Source organism: Lipophrys pholis, assembly GCF_963383615.2.
Source record: "Lipophrys pholis genome assembly, contig: SUPER_23_unloc_1, whole genome shotgun sequence".
Taxonomy (NCBI): domain Eukaryota; kingdom Metazoa; phylum Chordata; class Actinopteri; order Blenniiformes; family Blenniidae; genus Lipophrys; species Lipophrys pholis.
The window spans coordinates 53,663-68,359 of NW_028292329.1; the positions used below are offsets into that span (position 1 = coordinate 53,663).

At 46.5% G+C, this 14,697-nt stretch overlaps 1 protein-coding gene across 1 annotated transcript; it reads right to left on the reverse strand.

The window, feature by feature from the left end:
• Nucleotides 1–1,087: 1,087 nt before the first annotated feature.
• lig4 (ligase IV, DNA, ATP-dependent) lies at nt 1,088–5,427 on the reverse strand. The gene is given in 4 exon segments (XM_080493600.1): nt 1,088–2,018; nt 2,351–3,944; nt 3,947–4,420; nt 5,308–5,427. Coding segments are annotated over 3 exon segments (2,724 nt in total). The 5' UTR covers nt 4,413–4,420; nt 5,308–5,427; the 3' UTR covers nt 1,088–1,354.
• Between the last annotated feature and the right edge of the window lie 9,270 nt (nt 5,428–14,697).

Genomic DNA, 14,697 nt, shown 5'->3' on the forward strand with positions numbered 1-14,697 from the left:
CTACAAGTAGCTAAAGGTTAGTTCTCGTATCGTTACTCGGTATCGGCAAGTAGCTGAAAGTAAGTACTCGTATTGGTACTCATCTTAGCAAGTAGCTAAACGTTAGTACTCTGTATTGACAAGTAGCTAAAGGTTAGTACTCGTGTCGGTACTCGGTATTGGCAAGTAGGTAAAGGTTAGCACTCTGTATTAACAAGTAGCTAAAGGTTAGTACTCATGTCGGTACTTGGTATTGGCAAGTAGCTAAGGGTTAGTACTCATGTCGGTACTAAAGTTGCATTTTCTTGTTTCCACAGATGGAGCTTTCCCCAAAAATGTTTGTTTTCAGTGGCTCTGAGACCCGAAACGCTACTGAAGTTTTCAGTCTTCACGAATACTTTACTTTGAGAATGAAATCTGTAGCGTCCCCTCGCTCATTCCTTGACTCGTCCAGTGTTGATGGTGAACTCCTCACCTCCGGACCTGGCGGGGTCTTCCCCCCCCCCCGCCGCCTCACACTGGCCGGGCCACTGGAGAACAAGCACCGGTTCAGCTCCTCTAATTTATTAATTAACGCCTGTCAGTCAACCGCACAGCCTCCGTCTCCTGGAAATAGCCCAGGAGTGGGCGACAGGCCGCAGAGGCGACGTCCACATTGTTTCTCTGGGATGAAAAACATGAAAAGAATGGCATGAAAGAGTTGGAAAAAGGACAAGAAGTTAGGAACCCTACAGGGTTTTTTTTTAATGTACAACCTCGGATTGGGCAATTTGAAGAAGAAAACTTTGGATTAAATTTTTGATTTTTTCTCAGATATTTTGTCAAAAGTGCCACTTTATTGCTGTGACCGCCTTCATAGTTAAAATGCATATAAACCACCCCCCCCCCCCCCACCCCACCCACACAAAAAAAAACAAGTTTCTGTCATTAAACAAATTCAAGCTTTTAACCCAGGTTTTAAGCAAAAGGGCAACAGCAACTACAAAAAAATCGAATTCGCAAAATAAATTTTTTTAGCTACAAATTCGATAAATCGATTTTTTGCCCCACCCACAACCACCTCCTGGTCTTCTTTCAATCAAGAAAAAAAAAAAGCCGCTCCACTTCTTCTCGATGTAAAACCACTTTATTTATTAGCGTTACTGCATAAAAACATGAAAAAGCAGGATTCCACGATCTAATCTAGTATCCCGTAAAAGTAAATGATTTAAAAACATGTGTTTATTTCTAAACCGGTTTCCTATGTAGCTAAGATCACTAAAAAGTTCCAGGAGTTTAGTTAAACTTGCGTTCATGTATGTTTTGTTAAAGAGAATTCCCTGATTAAAAAGTGCTTTTCAGAATAAATAGACGTGTCTTGTTAAAAGGCGTTTCTTCAGACTAAGTAGTCGGCGTCGTTCATCAGGTGACCGGCCTCGATGGAATCCGTCACCCACGACTCCCTGACGATCTTGAACTTCCTCCCGAAGCGGCGCCGCAGACTCTTCAGCTCCGGGAGCCTCGTCTCCTCGGCAACGATCACGTGCGAGACCCCCTCCTCCAGCCTCTCCTCCACGTTTCCTCCGTGGAAGCGGAACTCCAGCGCCCGGATGTCGAGGCAGGAGGCGGGCGAGGCGCTGGCGGGATCCCCGATGTCCTCGAACCTGTCCAGGTAGGCGGTGAAGGGTCTGAACATGCTGGTGGGGAGGTCGCCCCAGCCGTAGCGCTCCTCCACCCGAGCCACGTCGACGTCCGCCGCCACCGGGCCGATGCGTCCGAAGACCTCCCGTAGCTGTTCCTCGTCCGTGTCCACGAAGTAGCTGTCGCCGTAGCTGTCGTACTCCTTGGCGAAGTGCCCCCTGGTGGAGGGCGACATGTGGATCATGTGGCGGGGCTGCCAGGGCACCACCTCCTTCTGGTCCAGGCACTCCAGCAACCAGGCGGCCCAGACCAGGTCGTGCTGGTCCGACAAGATCAGGTTCTTGACGCGCATGTTTTCCACGCCGGCGACCACGCAGTAGGTGTCCAGCCCCGGGTTTTGAACCACCACCCCGCCACACCTGGACAGAAGAAGGCACATCGATTTGTCTCTTGCTGCTTCTTTCAAATGAAAGACAAACGAAGCAAACGTTCTGAAGACGCCGTCCATTTTGTTTTATTATTTCTTGAGCAGAAAATCCAGACTCTATTTTGGCCACATTCACGACAAAACTCCAAAGAATGAGGTTTTATTTGAACCGACAGGACTGATTTAGCATTCGTGGCTGTTAGATTGACAGAGAACGTGCAAATATCGTTCAATATCTGGAAGTTATTGAATATTTTTGCGTTGAGAAGTTTAGCGGTGATTGAAACAGTTTTACTACTATTCCTGCTCCAGGCGCCACCTTACCTCGCCACGCCCTTCTCCAGCTCTGACTTGGAGTGGCCGTCGGTGCCGTTCAGGATGCAGAACTCCACGTCTTCGAACATGTCCGTCTCCTTGGTGACCCCGGAGAGGTCCTGAGCCTTGAAGTGGTCGATGAGCCCGCACACTTTCTTGGGCTTGGCCGGCACCTTGCGCTTCTTCTTCTGCGGCTCGTCGCCGTCGATGCGGAGGTGCCGTGAGGCGAGTTTCCCCGACGCCCTGTTCCTGAACTGGTCCAGCTCTGCCAGGGTCATGCACTGGTGCCACTGCTTGTCGTCCCGGATCTTCTCGATCCTGGGGAACCTCAGGGTGCACCGGCTTTTATACATGTCGCTCGTGACGATCTCTGCGGCCTTGACCTGGATGATGACCGAGTTGCAGGGTTCAATGTAGACTTCCGGCTTCTCCGTTCCGCACAAGATGGACGAGGGCGGGTCGTTCTTTCGGTAGACCTTCCAGTGTTTGGCGAGCTTCAACCCGAGGTCGTAAAGCTCCTTCATGGTGTAGCCAGAGCCAATCCGGCAGAGGGTGTGGAAGACCGACGGTTTCTCGCCAGGATTCGGAGCTTCAGCAACAGCACATAGGAAGTGGGACATCATGCCCCCCCGTCTCCCTTTACCCCAATAGCCGCCAACGATCAGCAGGTCGAGCTCGTCCATCAAACCGTCCACGTACTCGGGCTTGATCTTCAGCCAGCCCTCCCCTCGTTTGTCAGGTTTGTAGATGGATAAGGGGTCCTTCACCATGATCCCCTCCTCTCTGCTGTCAATGGCGTCATTGAGAGCAGAGACCACCTCCTGCATGGTTCGGGCTTCTGTTTTCGGCACCAGGTGCAACCGCCCCTTGACCGGGGTGAAGACGGTCTGGAGGCTCTCGTAGCGCTTCTTCAGCGTCTCCTTCCCCAGTTTCTGGTCGTTGATCAGCAGCACGTCGAAGACGCAGAAGCACGTCTGCAGCTCGGAGTCCTCCATCAGCCTCTTGATGTCGAACTTGCTCCCTTTCTGCATGAAGGTGTCGGCCGCCGGGTTGTACGCCATCATTTCTCCGTCCAGGATGCAATTGACGACGTGGCTCTTGAACACGTTGTGGATGTGCGGCGTCAGCGAGCCTTCCAGCGGCGACCCTCCAAACTGCTGCGTGTACTCAAACGCATTTCGACTGAAGTACTTGTACACGTCTCCGTCTTTATGCAGCTGGATGCGCTCGCCGTCCAGCTTGGTCTCGATGAAGAAAGGGCTGTTGCCCATCTGCTTCTCCACGTTGCGGATGTCCGCCACGGCGGCCAACATGGGCTTGAAGGCGGAGAACAGTCCGATGGAGACGTCACTCAAGGACACAGACGGGTTGTGGAGCTGCAGACACACCTTGTTCAGGTCGGTGTTGACGTTATACAGCTCGGCAGCGTCCGGGTGGAAGACTTGGAGGACGGTCTCCTTGCTGATGCCGAGCTTCATGTCCTTCAGGATCATTCTGATGAGCCACTTCTGCTCCAGGGCCGAGCTCTGAGTGATGAGATGCAGCAGACTCTTCTTCACCAGGTCCTTCTTCTTGCCGGCGTTGTTAATGGCCACAGAGTCAGGAAGTCGTTCACCTTCTTGACGCTGAGGTTCCCTTGGCTCGCGCATCGCTTCTTCAGCACAAAGTACGCCATGCTTGCAAAGTCTCCAGCGTCTCCTTGGGACGTGGTGGGAGCGCGGTAGTTCAGCAGTTTGTTGGCCTCGGGGCCGTTCTTGGGAAGCCCTAAGACGTCGATGTAAAGCTTGGCGAGCATGCTCTCTTTGATGCCATACGCCATCCGCTCCCGCTCGAAGGGAGGGACTATAAGTCGCATGGCCGCGTAAAACGAGTCAGTAGTCTTGGGGTCGTCCTTGTGGAGGGCAGAGTGAAATTTCCGCCACGAGTCAATGAAATCCCGGAGAATCTTCGCCTTATCAGGACGGAGTTTAGACTTCTGGATTTTCTCGAGAATGCTGCACAAGTCGAGGAAGGGAACCTGAGCGGCGACGGACGACAAGGCTCCTGCATCACCTTTGGAAGTTCCCGCCATGCTGAAATCTGTAATACAGCGCAAATCGCATTCAGCTTGAAGTTACACTTAAATGACGTTTCTCAGAAGTGCATTCAGAGATTTTCATTGGTCGAAGGTGAGAAGACAGGAGCTGCAGACAGAGAGAGAGCAGCTCTAATTTGCTCGAAATGTCTATTCTGCATTAAACAAAAGAATTCCCGAATGAAGCACTTTGTCAAAAAGATTTAAAATCTTATTTCAGCTATGTAGTGAATACAGGAAGTTCTTAATTTATTGCAAATCGTCATGATAAGTGTCTGTAAATATTTGGACCCCCTAGAAAATACGATGGTAAATCGCTGCAGGAGTATCCCTGGTGGATGAATACTTTAGCTGTGTTATTTGGACGTTTTGGGTTCAGATTGAAATTACTGTTGACACAAATCATCCAGACAAAAAACAAAAAACAAACATGGAATTTATAAAAAATATGGGGAGTAAAATATAAAGTAAACAGCTAAAACTTGTCCGGATATGACACACAGTGTATAAGTGTTATTTCTAAATAAATATGTAGTTATATTTAAGAATTTGAAAAAGTCAGGAAACCTGTTTTAATACACGTTTCTTTCCCGAGGATGGCGAAGGCATGAATCGGAGACAAGCCGCCAATCAGGGGACGAGTACGCCGGCTCGTACCTTCGCCATAGTAGGAAACAAAAGACCCAAGTTATTAAGACTTTTAACACGTCAAAGTGTGATTTACGACGACATTAAAACGCTTCAGTCATTTCGTGATGTTACGAACAGCTTGATGGAATATCCTGGACTCAATAAACAAAAAAAGACTCAAAAGTGCGTCACAATTCAGCTCAGTTAGATAGATACTTGGATAATAAAAGAAAACAGTGAATACAAAACATGAATCTGTTACCGAGTGTTTAAATCCTCGAATTAAAGGGAAGGACGTCTTTTAGATCCCCAAATAAAGAGGATTAAAGCGTATTTCTCCCAGTTAGAAGCATTTTGGCACTTCCTCAAAACAGAGCCGGCGAGGACGACAGTGAAAACAGTCCCCCGGAAACACGTACGGAACTCCAGTGCCGGACGTAATATACAACAAAATTTAATTAAATACATAAATGTCATGTCGTTGATTATTATGTGTGTGTTATTGTACAACTAGTGTAATTCATTCATTTCAATTAAGTTCATTTCTTTAGTTCGCAGGAAGTCTCCCCCCCCCCCCCTCTGAATCAGTTGTTTTCGTGTTTGAAGGGACTTTTTCCTTTCCTCCATCTCCTATACTTGCTCATGTAAAACCCTTGATTTTTCTCTATAAAAGTCCCTTGAAATGAGGTGTTGTATTTGACGCTGTACAAATAAAATTGAACAGAATTGCTAATAATTATTCTTTCCACATTTGATGATTTAACTCGTGCAATATCCCCAAAACTGTGACGCGTACCGTTATTTCACAGTTTATCTGTACACGAAACGAAGGGAATCCGTTTGTTGCTTCTTACAAATGAAGATTCCTGTCTGATTTTATGAATTAAACCCTGCGAAGTAATTCCTCTATGAACCAGCAGGGGGCGTCAGTGAGACGCAGTGTCTTGTTTATCACGGCCAGTAATCAGCTGCTGGTTAAAGATAAGACTTATTGGAATAAAGAAGGCGTTTCTCTTCCCTCTCATGATCATTCTGGATCAGAGTCCATAACAGTCGCTGTGACATAACCACACAGTATGTCAGGATGTTCATATATATACATATATATATATATATATATATATATATATATATATATATATATATATATGTACACACACACACACATCTGTGATGATGGGAACTCATTGGTGAAAATGAGCTGGTAAACTTCCTGCTGCACGCTGTCACATGTAAAGAAATCATTCCAGCGACTGGTGGGAAATATTCGAAGCTCGTGCTGTTTGGATTCCACACAATAAAAGAGTCCACCCACGCAGGCCCAGGCAGCCGGGAGGCTCATTCGGGTGAAGCATAAACACCTGTAGGAATACTGAGAACCAACATGGAGGAAAGTCGAACACATTTTAGTCCAGGGGCCCAGTGTCATCTTAAAGATAGTGCCATGATAACATTTAAAGATTTTCTTAATGCATAGAATAGAATAGAATAGAATAGAATAGAATAGAATGGAATAGAATAGAATAGATAGTTTATTAACCTCAGGGGGAAATCATATAACTCTTTAATTTATTACTATAATGAGATTCTCAGTTATATCGACAATTTGTTGAAGGTTGGCAGTATCTCGACAATTCTACAGTCTTGAAATATAAATAAAATGAATAGAATCAGTGAAAAGTGGATTAAAACATAAACAAAATACATATCCAAAGTGAGCAAATGAGGCATCAAGAACACAGTGAATATATAGATTGAAATAAGATGAAAGTACATCAAAGAATGAATCATATTTGAACTAATAAGTTCAATACAACGTTACAAAAGGCTGTCATCCGGTTCAGAATAATTATGTAGAACTCTTGAACACATGATAAATGTTCTGCACTGAACAAAGTCTGGAAATTATGTTTTATTGGAGTTTATCATCGTCGTGCAGCCCATATTTGGTCCTGTCGGGTTTCCTGCTGCCAGCAGGGGGCGACACGACACTGAAGGGGCAGAGAGCGAGGGGGGGCTGTTTATCTCTCTGCCCCTGCTGCTGCAGTGGAGGAGGAAGAGGAGCGGGAGGAAGAGGAGGAGGAGGAGGGGGGGGGGTTACTATCTGCTCAAGTGGTGAACCCTCAGTGCATGCACCTGCATGATGTGGTGGAGGCTGCAGCGCGCGCGCGCGCACACACACACACACACACACACACACACACACACACACACACACACACACACACACACACACACACACACACACACACACACACACACACACTGCAGCACACAGTTACATAACCCCCGCTGGATGTGATCTGCACTGCAACGAGCAGAGCTGCAAGATCAGTAAACAACTGACGTCACTGCGTCCGTGGCACGCGTCAGCACGTTGGCGGGGGGAAGAGGAGGAAGAGGAGGGGGAGAGATGGGGAGAAGGTGCTACTGGAGTGATGGAGATGGAGGAGAAGGTGGAGGTGTGGCTCCTCCCATCGTGTGCTGAAATGTTTTTGTCGGAAGGCCTCCCACTGGTTATTTACTCTGACTCAAAGCCTTCCTGTTGGGAGTCCGGATGGAGAGATCAAGGAGCCAATATTGACTTTCCTCACGGGAAAACACACACGAGCCCAGCACAGCTTTTAAAGACCGGCTCCATGTGAGGCTTCATTACCTCGGCTCCACCACAACAGGCGGCCTGCAACATATCTCCAACTACTTCCAGAGTTCAGGAGTCAAAACTGGGCTGTTTGGAAAGAAGGAAGAACAGGCAAACTCCACACAGACTCAGCAATATTGTTATTGACATTACAAGCGGAGCTCCAGTTAGTTTTATTGGCATCGTGTTCATTTTGCAGATTTCGAAAGGGATTGTCAACAAAGTAGTCCAAGGCCATCGATACACTCAAACGGCTGAAAATGATGTAGTTAGCATGCCAGGCCACTAGTTGGTGGTGTTGCTTGTTTTTGTAATGAAACGACACGCTATAAACATTAACAAATGAGTACGCGAGTACACGGGAGTACACAGATTGTTATTACGGAGACTGTCAACTATGAAGAGACCGAACGTTTTTCAAAAGGTAGCCATTTTGAAAAGTTGCGTTTTCCCTGATTCCCACAGAGATGCAACAAGTTCCCCGACTTTTCCATGGGGACACAGCACTTTGTGAAAAGTGCGCTTTCAGCCCGTTTCCACGGAGATGGAGCATTTTCAAAAAGTTGCAATTTCCCCTCTTTTTCCACGGTGACAGAGTTGAAGTGTTTTTTTTTTTAAAAGTGTCGTTTTTCCACTGAGACACAGCACTTTTGGAAAAGATGCAATTTCCACGGAGAGTCAGGGCGTTTTCCAAAAGTTGCGGTTTCCACCGTTTCCACAGAGACGGAGTCAGGGCGTTTCGATGGAGTCTGACAGTTTTCAAAAAGTTGCGTTTTCAGTGGCTCCGAGCTCCGTTGTCACGTAAACGGGGCCTAGCGTAGCATTACTGAAAAGTTAGCGTTTCAAGAAACTAGGTCTTTCTGTATAGTCTGCAAATGTCACAACTGTTACTCGTATGAGTTTAAATTAAACCTAATTTTACTATTTTAATTAATTTTTAAATTGCTCTTACAGCAAATCCATGTGGTTTTGACAGTCAGGAAGGGGAAAATATTTTTTGGGGGGGCGAGAAACGTCATCCCCCATGACACCTCAGGTTTCTCATTAGCCACAGACATTACAGTCGCCCCTGTTGTTTTTGAAACGGTTCCACGCGCATCAATAGACTCAATGCGTTGGTTTACGACGCCAAACACCGAGGGGGCGCGCTATAATTAAAAGGTACACACTGTCACGGCGTCGCCGACCTGGATTGCCCTCGTCTTCCTGTGCGTACCTTCATGTTTCAGCGCTGCGATTTCCCCCCCCGGGGGATCGACGGCGTCTCATGGCGGCGTGCCGCCTGACCTCGCGGCGAGTGAATGAAGTGTGTGATGCGGGAGCTGGTGCACATCGCGGGGCATCCGAGGGCGTGTTGGGTACAGGCTGTACCACACAAACAGCCCCGGTGTGTGTTAAAAACAGAGGGAGGCGGGGGATATAATCTGACACAAGCATGAGGCAAGACAGAAATCCAGCTCTCCTCCAGTTCTGGGCTTTGTTGTCTTTTGACGAAAATCTAAAAATAGCCTTCTGATTCATATATTTTTTTCTACCTGTTTAATACCTCTGGAACAGCAGCTCTGTCTCTCTCTCCCTCCTGCCGCTGTTATGAAATGACTCTCCCATAAAATCCAGCCGGCTGACCTGTGCCACGTTCTGGCTGGGTTACATCATGTGCCGTAACAGCGGCGGAGCCGTGACCCCCGGGGGCAGGACGGCCGGCGTTTTGGCTCGCGGTGTGAGACAACGGCGCCTTCGGCAAACAAAGGGACGCAGGCGGGACACAAAGGGCCCGATTATGTGACACACATTCCTCTCCGGGGAAGTTCAGGTGTCGTTGGAGCTCATTGAGCTGGCGGAGTATCGGCTCAGTCCCCAGAGCAAAGCAAAAAAAGAAGCATTTAGTCACATTTTGACAAACGTTTCTCTTAAAGTGGGGGAACTGAAGGGAGCTTTCGGGGTTGCTGCTTCAAGCCGGTGATTCAAAGTAGATAAAGGTTTGTTTAACTGCGTCACTTCAGCAGTGCTTTCTTCATTTTACACACTATGACATTTTTATTCCCCCCCCCAAAGACGGTACTATGTGAGGCAGAACTGTCTGTAGGCTGATTGAGTCTCTTCCAGCCTCATGTTATTGAGTCTCTTCAAGCAGACTCATGTTATTGAGTCTCTTCCAGCCTCATGTTATTGAGTCTCTTCAAGCAGACTCATGTTATTGAGTCTCTTCCACCAGCCTCATGTTATTGAGTCTCTTCCAGCCTCATGTTATTGAGTCTCTTCCAGCCTCATGTTATTGAGTCTCTTCCAGCCTCATGTTATTGAGTCTCTTCCAGCAGACTCATGTTATTGAGTCTCTTCCAGCCTCATGTTATTGAGTCTCTTCCAGCAGACTCATGTTATTGAGTCTCTTCCAGCCTCATGTTATTGAGTCTCTTCCAGCAGACTCATGTTATTGAGTCTCTTCCAGCCTCATGTTATTGAGTCTCTTCCAGCAGACTCATGTTATTGAGTCTCTTCCAGCCTCATGTTATTGAGTCTCTTCCAGCAGACTCATGTTATTGAGTCTCTTCCAGCCTCATGTTATTGAGTCTCTTCCAGCAGACTCATGTTATTGAGTCTCTTCCAGCCTCATGTTATTGAGTCTCTTCCAGCAGACTCATGTTATTGAGTCTCTTCCAGCAGACTCATGTTATTGAGTCTCTTCCAGCAGCCTCATGTTATTGAGTCTCTGCTTTATCTCTCATTATCTCAGTGTTTTCTGCTCCTGAGTCGTGGCGCCTCACCTTCCCCTGGTTCTCCAGGACAGCCTGCACGGCTCCGCTGCCCCTTATGCAACCTCCTGCTATCAGCGGCGCTGCTGTAAGACGCTCTGCACAACAACAACAACTCCTTACGTAACGTACGAATTAATGACAAGGCAGATCTTACAAGACACCAGGGGTCAAGTTTGGATTCAAACCAGCGACCGGAGCCCGAACACTGCACTCTTTCATTGCTGCACTGAGCCTCTTGGTCATCGCTGGGTGTTTTTTTTGTTTTGTTTTGTTTTGTTTTTTTCAATTGTTTTCTTTGGATCAGGACCCTGCATGAGCCAGTCTGAGATATTTGGCAGTGACCGTAATCCAATGAGCAACTGGAGCAACTACAATCTGCTCATTTGTAAACAAACGTTTGCTCACAGCCTGTCGGGTTGGCCCGGAGCGCTCTGAATATCCATTTATATACCCGATCTATAACACCGCCGAGGCCTTTCACCCCCCCCCCCCCCCCCCCCACCCCCCCACCCCTCATGTATACTTGTTTCCCCGGATCAGGTCGACTCTATGAGCATTAGATGTAATACAACCCTCCCCTCTGCTCCCTCATAATTTCATCTAGAACCGCCTGGTCCTTTTAAAATCACATATATTGTCTCTGGTGGGAAAAATACATCATCAGGGCTTTACTTTCTTTTTTCTTTTTTTTTTAACTGTAAAAGCCTCATGATATACTGATATAAAACAGCAATAATAGTAATGTTAGTTTTTACATGCAAGTATGTGCAAATGTAATTTTCTGAAACTCTTAGAGCCTCTCCGTGATTTTTTTTTTATCTAAAAGCCTCTAAGAGCCGGTTTATAACGATTTCAAGCCTTCACACAAAACTGTTGTTGCGTTTTAGCGATGGAGTTGGCACTATAGGTGGTTTATCCGATTAAACCACACACACACGCGCGCGCGTGCAGAGAACAATACACTCTAAACATCGACAGTATGAGAACGCGGACATTCTGGCGCGCAAACGACCAAGGTGGATTGTTATTACGGTGACTGTCAAAATAAAAGTGCCAAGTCCCAGGAGAATATGGACTGAGAGAGTCACGTCGTTGTTATTGTCCGTCTACTGAGCGTGTGCAGGAGCAGCGTTCCCGCCACATACCGTGAGATAAAGCCCCGGCATAAAAAATGTAAAAACAAACATTTATTACATTATTACAGGCTGCACTGTTATTGCATAATGCGGCTGTAAACACCTGCATTTTGTAACAAATGTTGCAATATGTAACGAGTTAATTACAAAACGTGGCGTTATTATTACATAACGAGGTGACCATCTATAACACTATTACACATTACATCATTTTGCAGTTTGCTCCAAGTTGCGTTTTCAGTGCCGTAAAAGGAAGCTTTTTTTTTTTTCTTTTTTTTTTTTAACTTGAGGCCGTTGCCGTGCCAACGGCCCCAGGGCGTTGGCAGCGGTTCCGTCAAGCCGACCGGAGACCTTTGGAAGTTTGTTTTTTCTTCTTCTCTCACAACACCCGCAGGCGTGTAAACATGTGGCACAAAGTTGAAGGTCGCGGATGATACGAAGATAATCCCACCGCGGTGCGGTTTTCTCGGCGTTCGTCTGGGACGTTTCTGGGTGCGCGCCGCTCTTTGCGTGCCACGGCCGACCAATAAGCCCCCTCCGACCGGCCGGCTTCCTGCCATGTTCCCTAAGCTTTAGCCGCGTGGCTGGCATGTTTGCAGAATGATTTACTGGGCTGCCGTGCATGCAAACATGACCCCGGTGTGAACCCCACCCCCACCCCCCACCCCCACCCCCACCCCTTCCACCCCCTCGCTGGCTGTTGCTCTGCCTGCTGAGTAAGACTCCTATAGGTGCTAACCCATTCCCGCTAATAGGATTGCTCTCCAACGGCGGCAGACGGCCTCTTGTGAAAAGTTCACGGGGGGCGTACGGGAGGTCTTCACGGTGCGAAGAATTAAAAGTGACGCAGGTCCTGGCTCGAGCAAACAAACAGAAGCTCTATGGGGCGACTGTCATGTAATGAAACTCACTTATGACAGCGTGTCAGTCGCACAAACTTGTCAATATACACACACACACACACACACACACACACACACACACACACACACACACACACACACACACACACACACACACACACACACACACACACACACACACTCCTCATATATCTGATTAACATGCCTGCATAGGGGTAAGGAGAAGTAAACTTATCAAATCCTACCCCTTCTCCAATATTTAATAGTTACGTATTATAACTATCTTTCTGTATTGAGAATAGTTAGTATTATTTATGTAGTGTGTGTTATATATAGTTAGTAGTATTATATTTGTAAATGTCACATTAAGAATGTTATCTAATATAGAACACTATATATATATAACATACATACATACATACATACACACACACACACACACACACACACACACACACACACACACACACACACACACACACACACACACACACACACACACACACACACACACACACACACACTATTCATACATATACATGTTTACCACATGTATACACACCCGAACAACATATAAACACAAAATTTCTAGATAGCATTCATGTCCATGCCTCTGCAGCTCCGTGTGACACCGAAGAAAGAAGGATTCACTCTTTATCTTGCGCAAATATTGCCGTGAGTAAAGGTAAAGTAAAGGTAGAGTAAAGGTTTCCACACACCTTTGGGTGTGTGTTTGTCACACATGTGCTTCGTGTGTGTCGACGTTGGTAAAGTGATTCCATTCGTGCCTGAGGTGGTGAACTACGCATGAAATGAGTCACGGGGGTCAACGTTTTTTTTAGTTTTTTTTTTTAAAACCATGTCCGTTTCCACGGAAACAGCAGAAACGCTGGAAACGATGCAGGTGACTGTGGGAGACACAGGGAAAACAGACAGAGAACGCTGAGCGACGCGTTAAAAAAACTCAAAACGCAAAACCGCAAGAGAAAGATTTCCAAACAGACACAAAACTGTGAGAAACACTATAATAACAGACACAATATTGCAGGAGACAGATTAAAAACAGAAACAGAGACACTAAAAATCTTAGAGAAACATTAAAAACAGACACAAAACTGTGAGAGAGACATTAAAAACAGACACAAAACTGAAAATGGCGCATTAGAAAACAGACACAAAACCGTGAGAGAGACATGAACAACATTAAAAACAGACACAAAACTGAAAATGGCGCATTAGAAAACAGACACAAAACCGTGAGAGAGACATGAACAACATTAAAAACAGACACAAAACTTTGAGAGAGACATGAACAACATTAAAAACAGACACAAAACTGAAAATGGCGCATTAAAAACAGACACAAAACTGAAAATGGCGCATTAGAAAACAGACACAAAACCGTGAGAGAGACATGAACAACTTTAAAAACAGACACAAAACTTTGAGAGAGACATGAACAACATTAAAAACAGACATAAAACACCCTCAGAGACTCAGACGGTTTCGTGTTCCCCCAGAGGAGGGCGGAGGTCTTTTCCGCGTGTGTGGCTCATTTTCTCATGACGCGGCGTCATGCATGAAGAGGTTGTTCATATCTGTGGAAAGAAATATTGACCTCATGTCTGCACCAACGGTAACGTGCAGTGGAAACACGTCAGTGGAGGTTTCAGCAAACACGAGGGACAAATTTCCATTAACTTGGCCTGAAACAGGACGTGTGTGTGTGTGTGTGTGTGTGTGTGTGTGTGTGTGTGTGTGTGTGTGTGTGTGTGTGTGTGTGTGTGTGTGTGTGTGTGTGTGTGTGTGTGTGTGTGTTCTGTAGGTCAACAGCAGTCTGAGATGTATTTTTGTTTCAGAAGAGTTTCACGTTTACACGACAACGTTTTGAAAACGATGAAGTTCGCACGAGTTGCGAGTCATGACACTCTGGAGGAAGATATCTGTTGTTATCGTCCAGCCACTCGCACACATGAATTTACTTTGCACGTTGCAATGGCAGCGTTTCCGCCGGCATTCGAGCCTGAGCGTTTCTAGAAAGTGTCCTTTTCGCTAGTTTATGCAGCGACATAGCCTGGACATTTTCAAAAAAATGTCCCTTTTGGAGCCTTTTCCAAAAACGTGCATTTTCCCCCTGTCCACAGAGTCAGAGCTTTTTTAAAAAGTTGCGCTTTGCCCCATTTCCATGGAGACGAAGTCAGAGCATTTTCGAAAAGTTGCGCATTCCTCCATTTCCACCGAGACAGGATTGGAGGG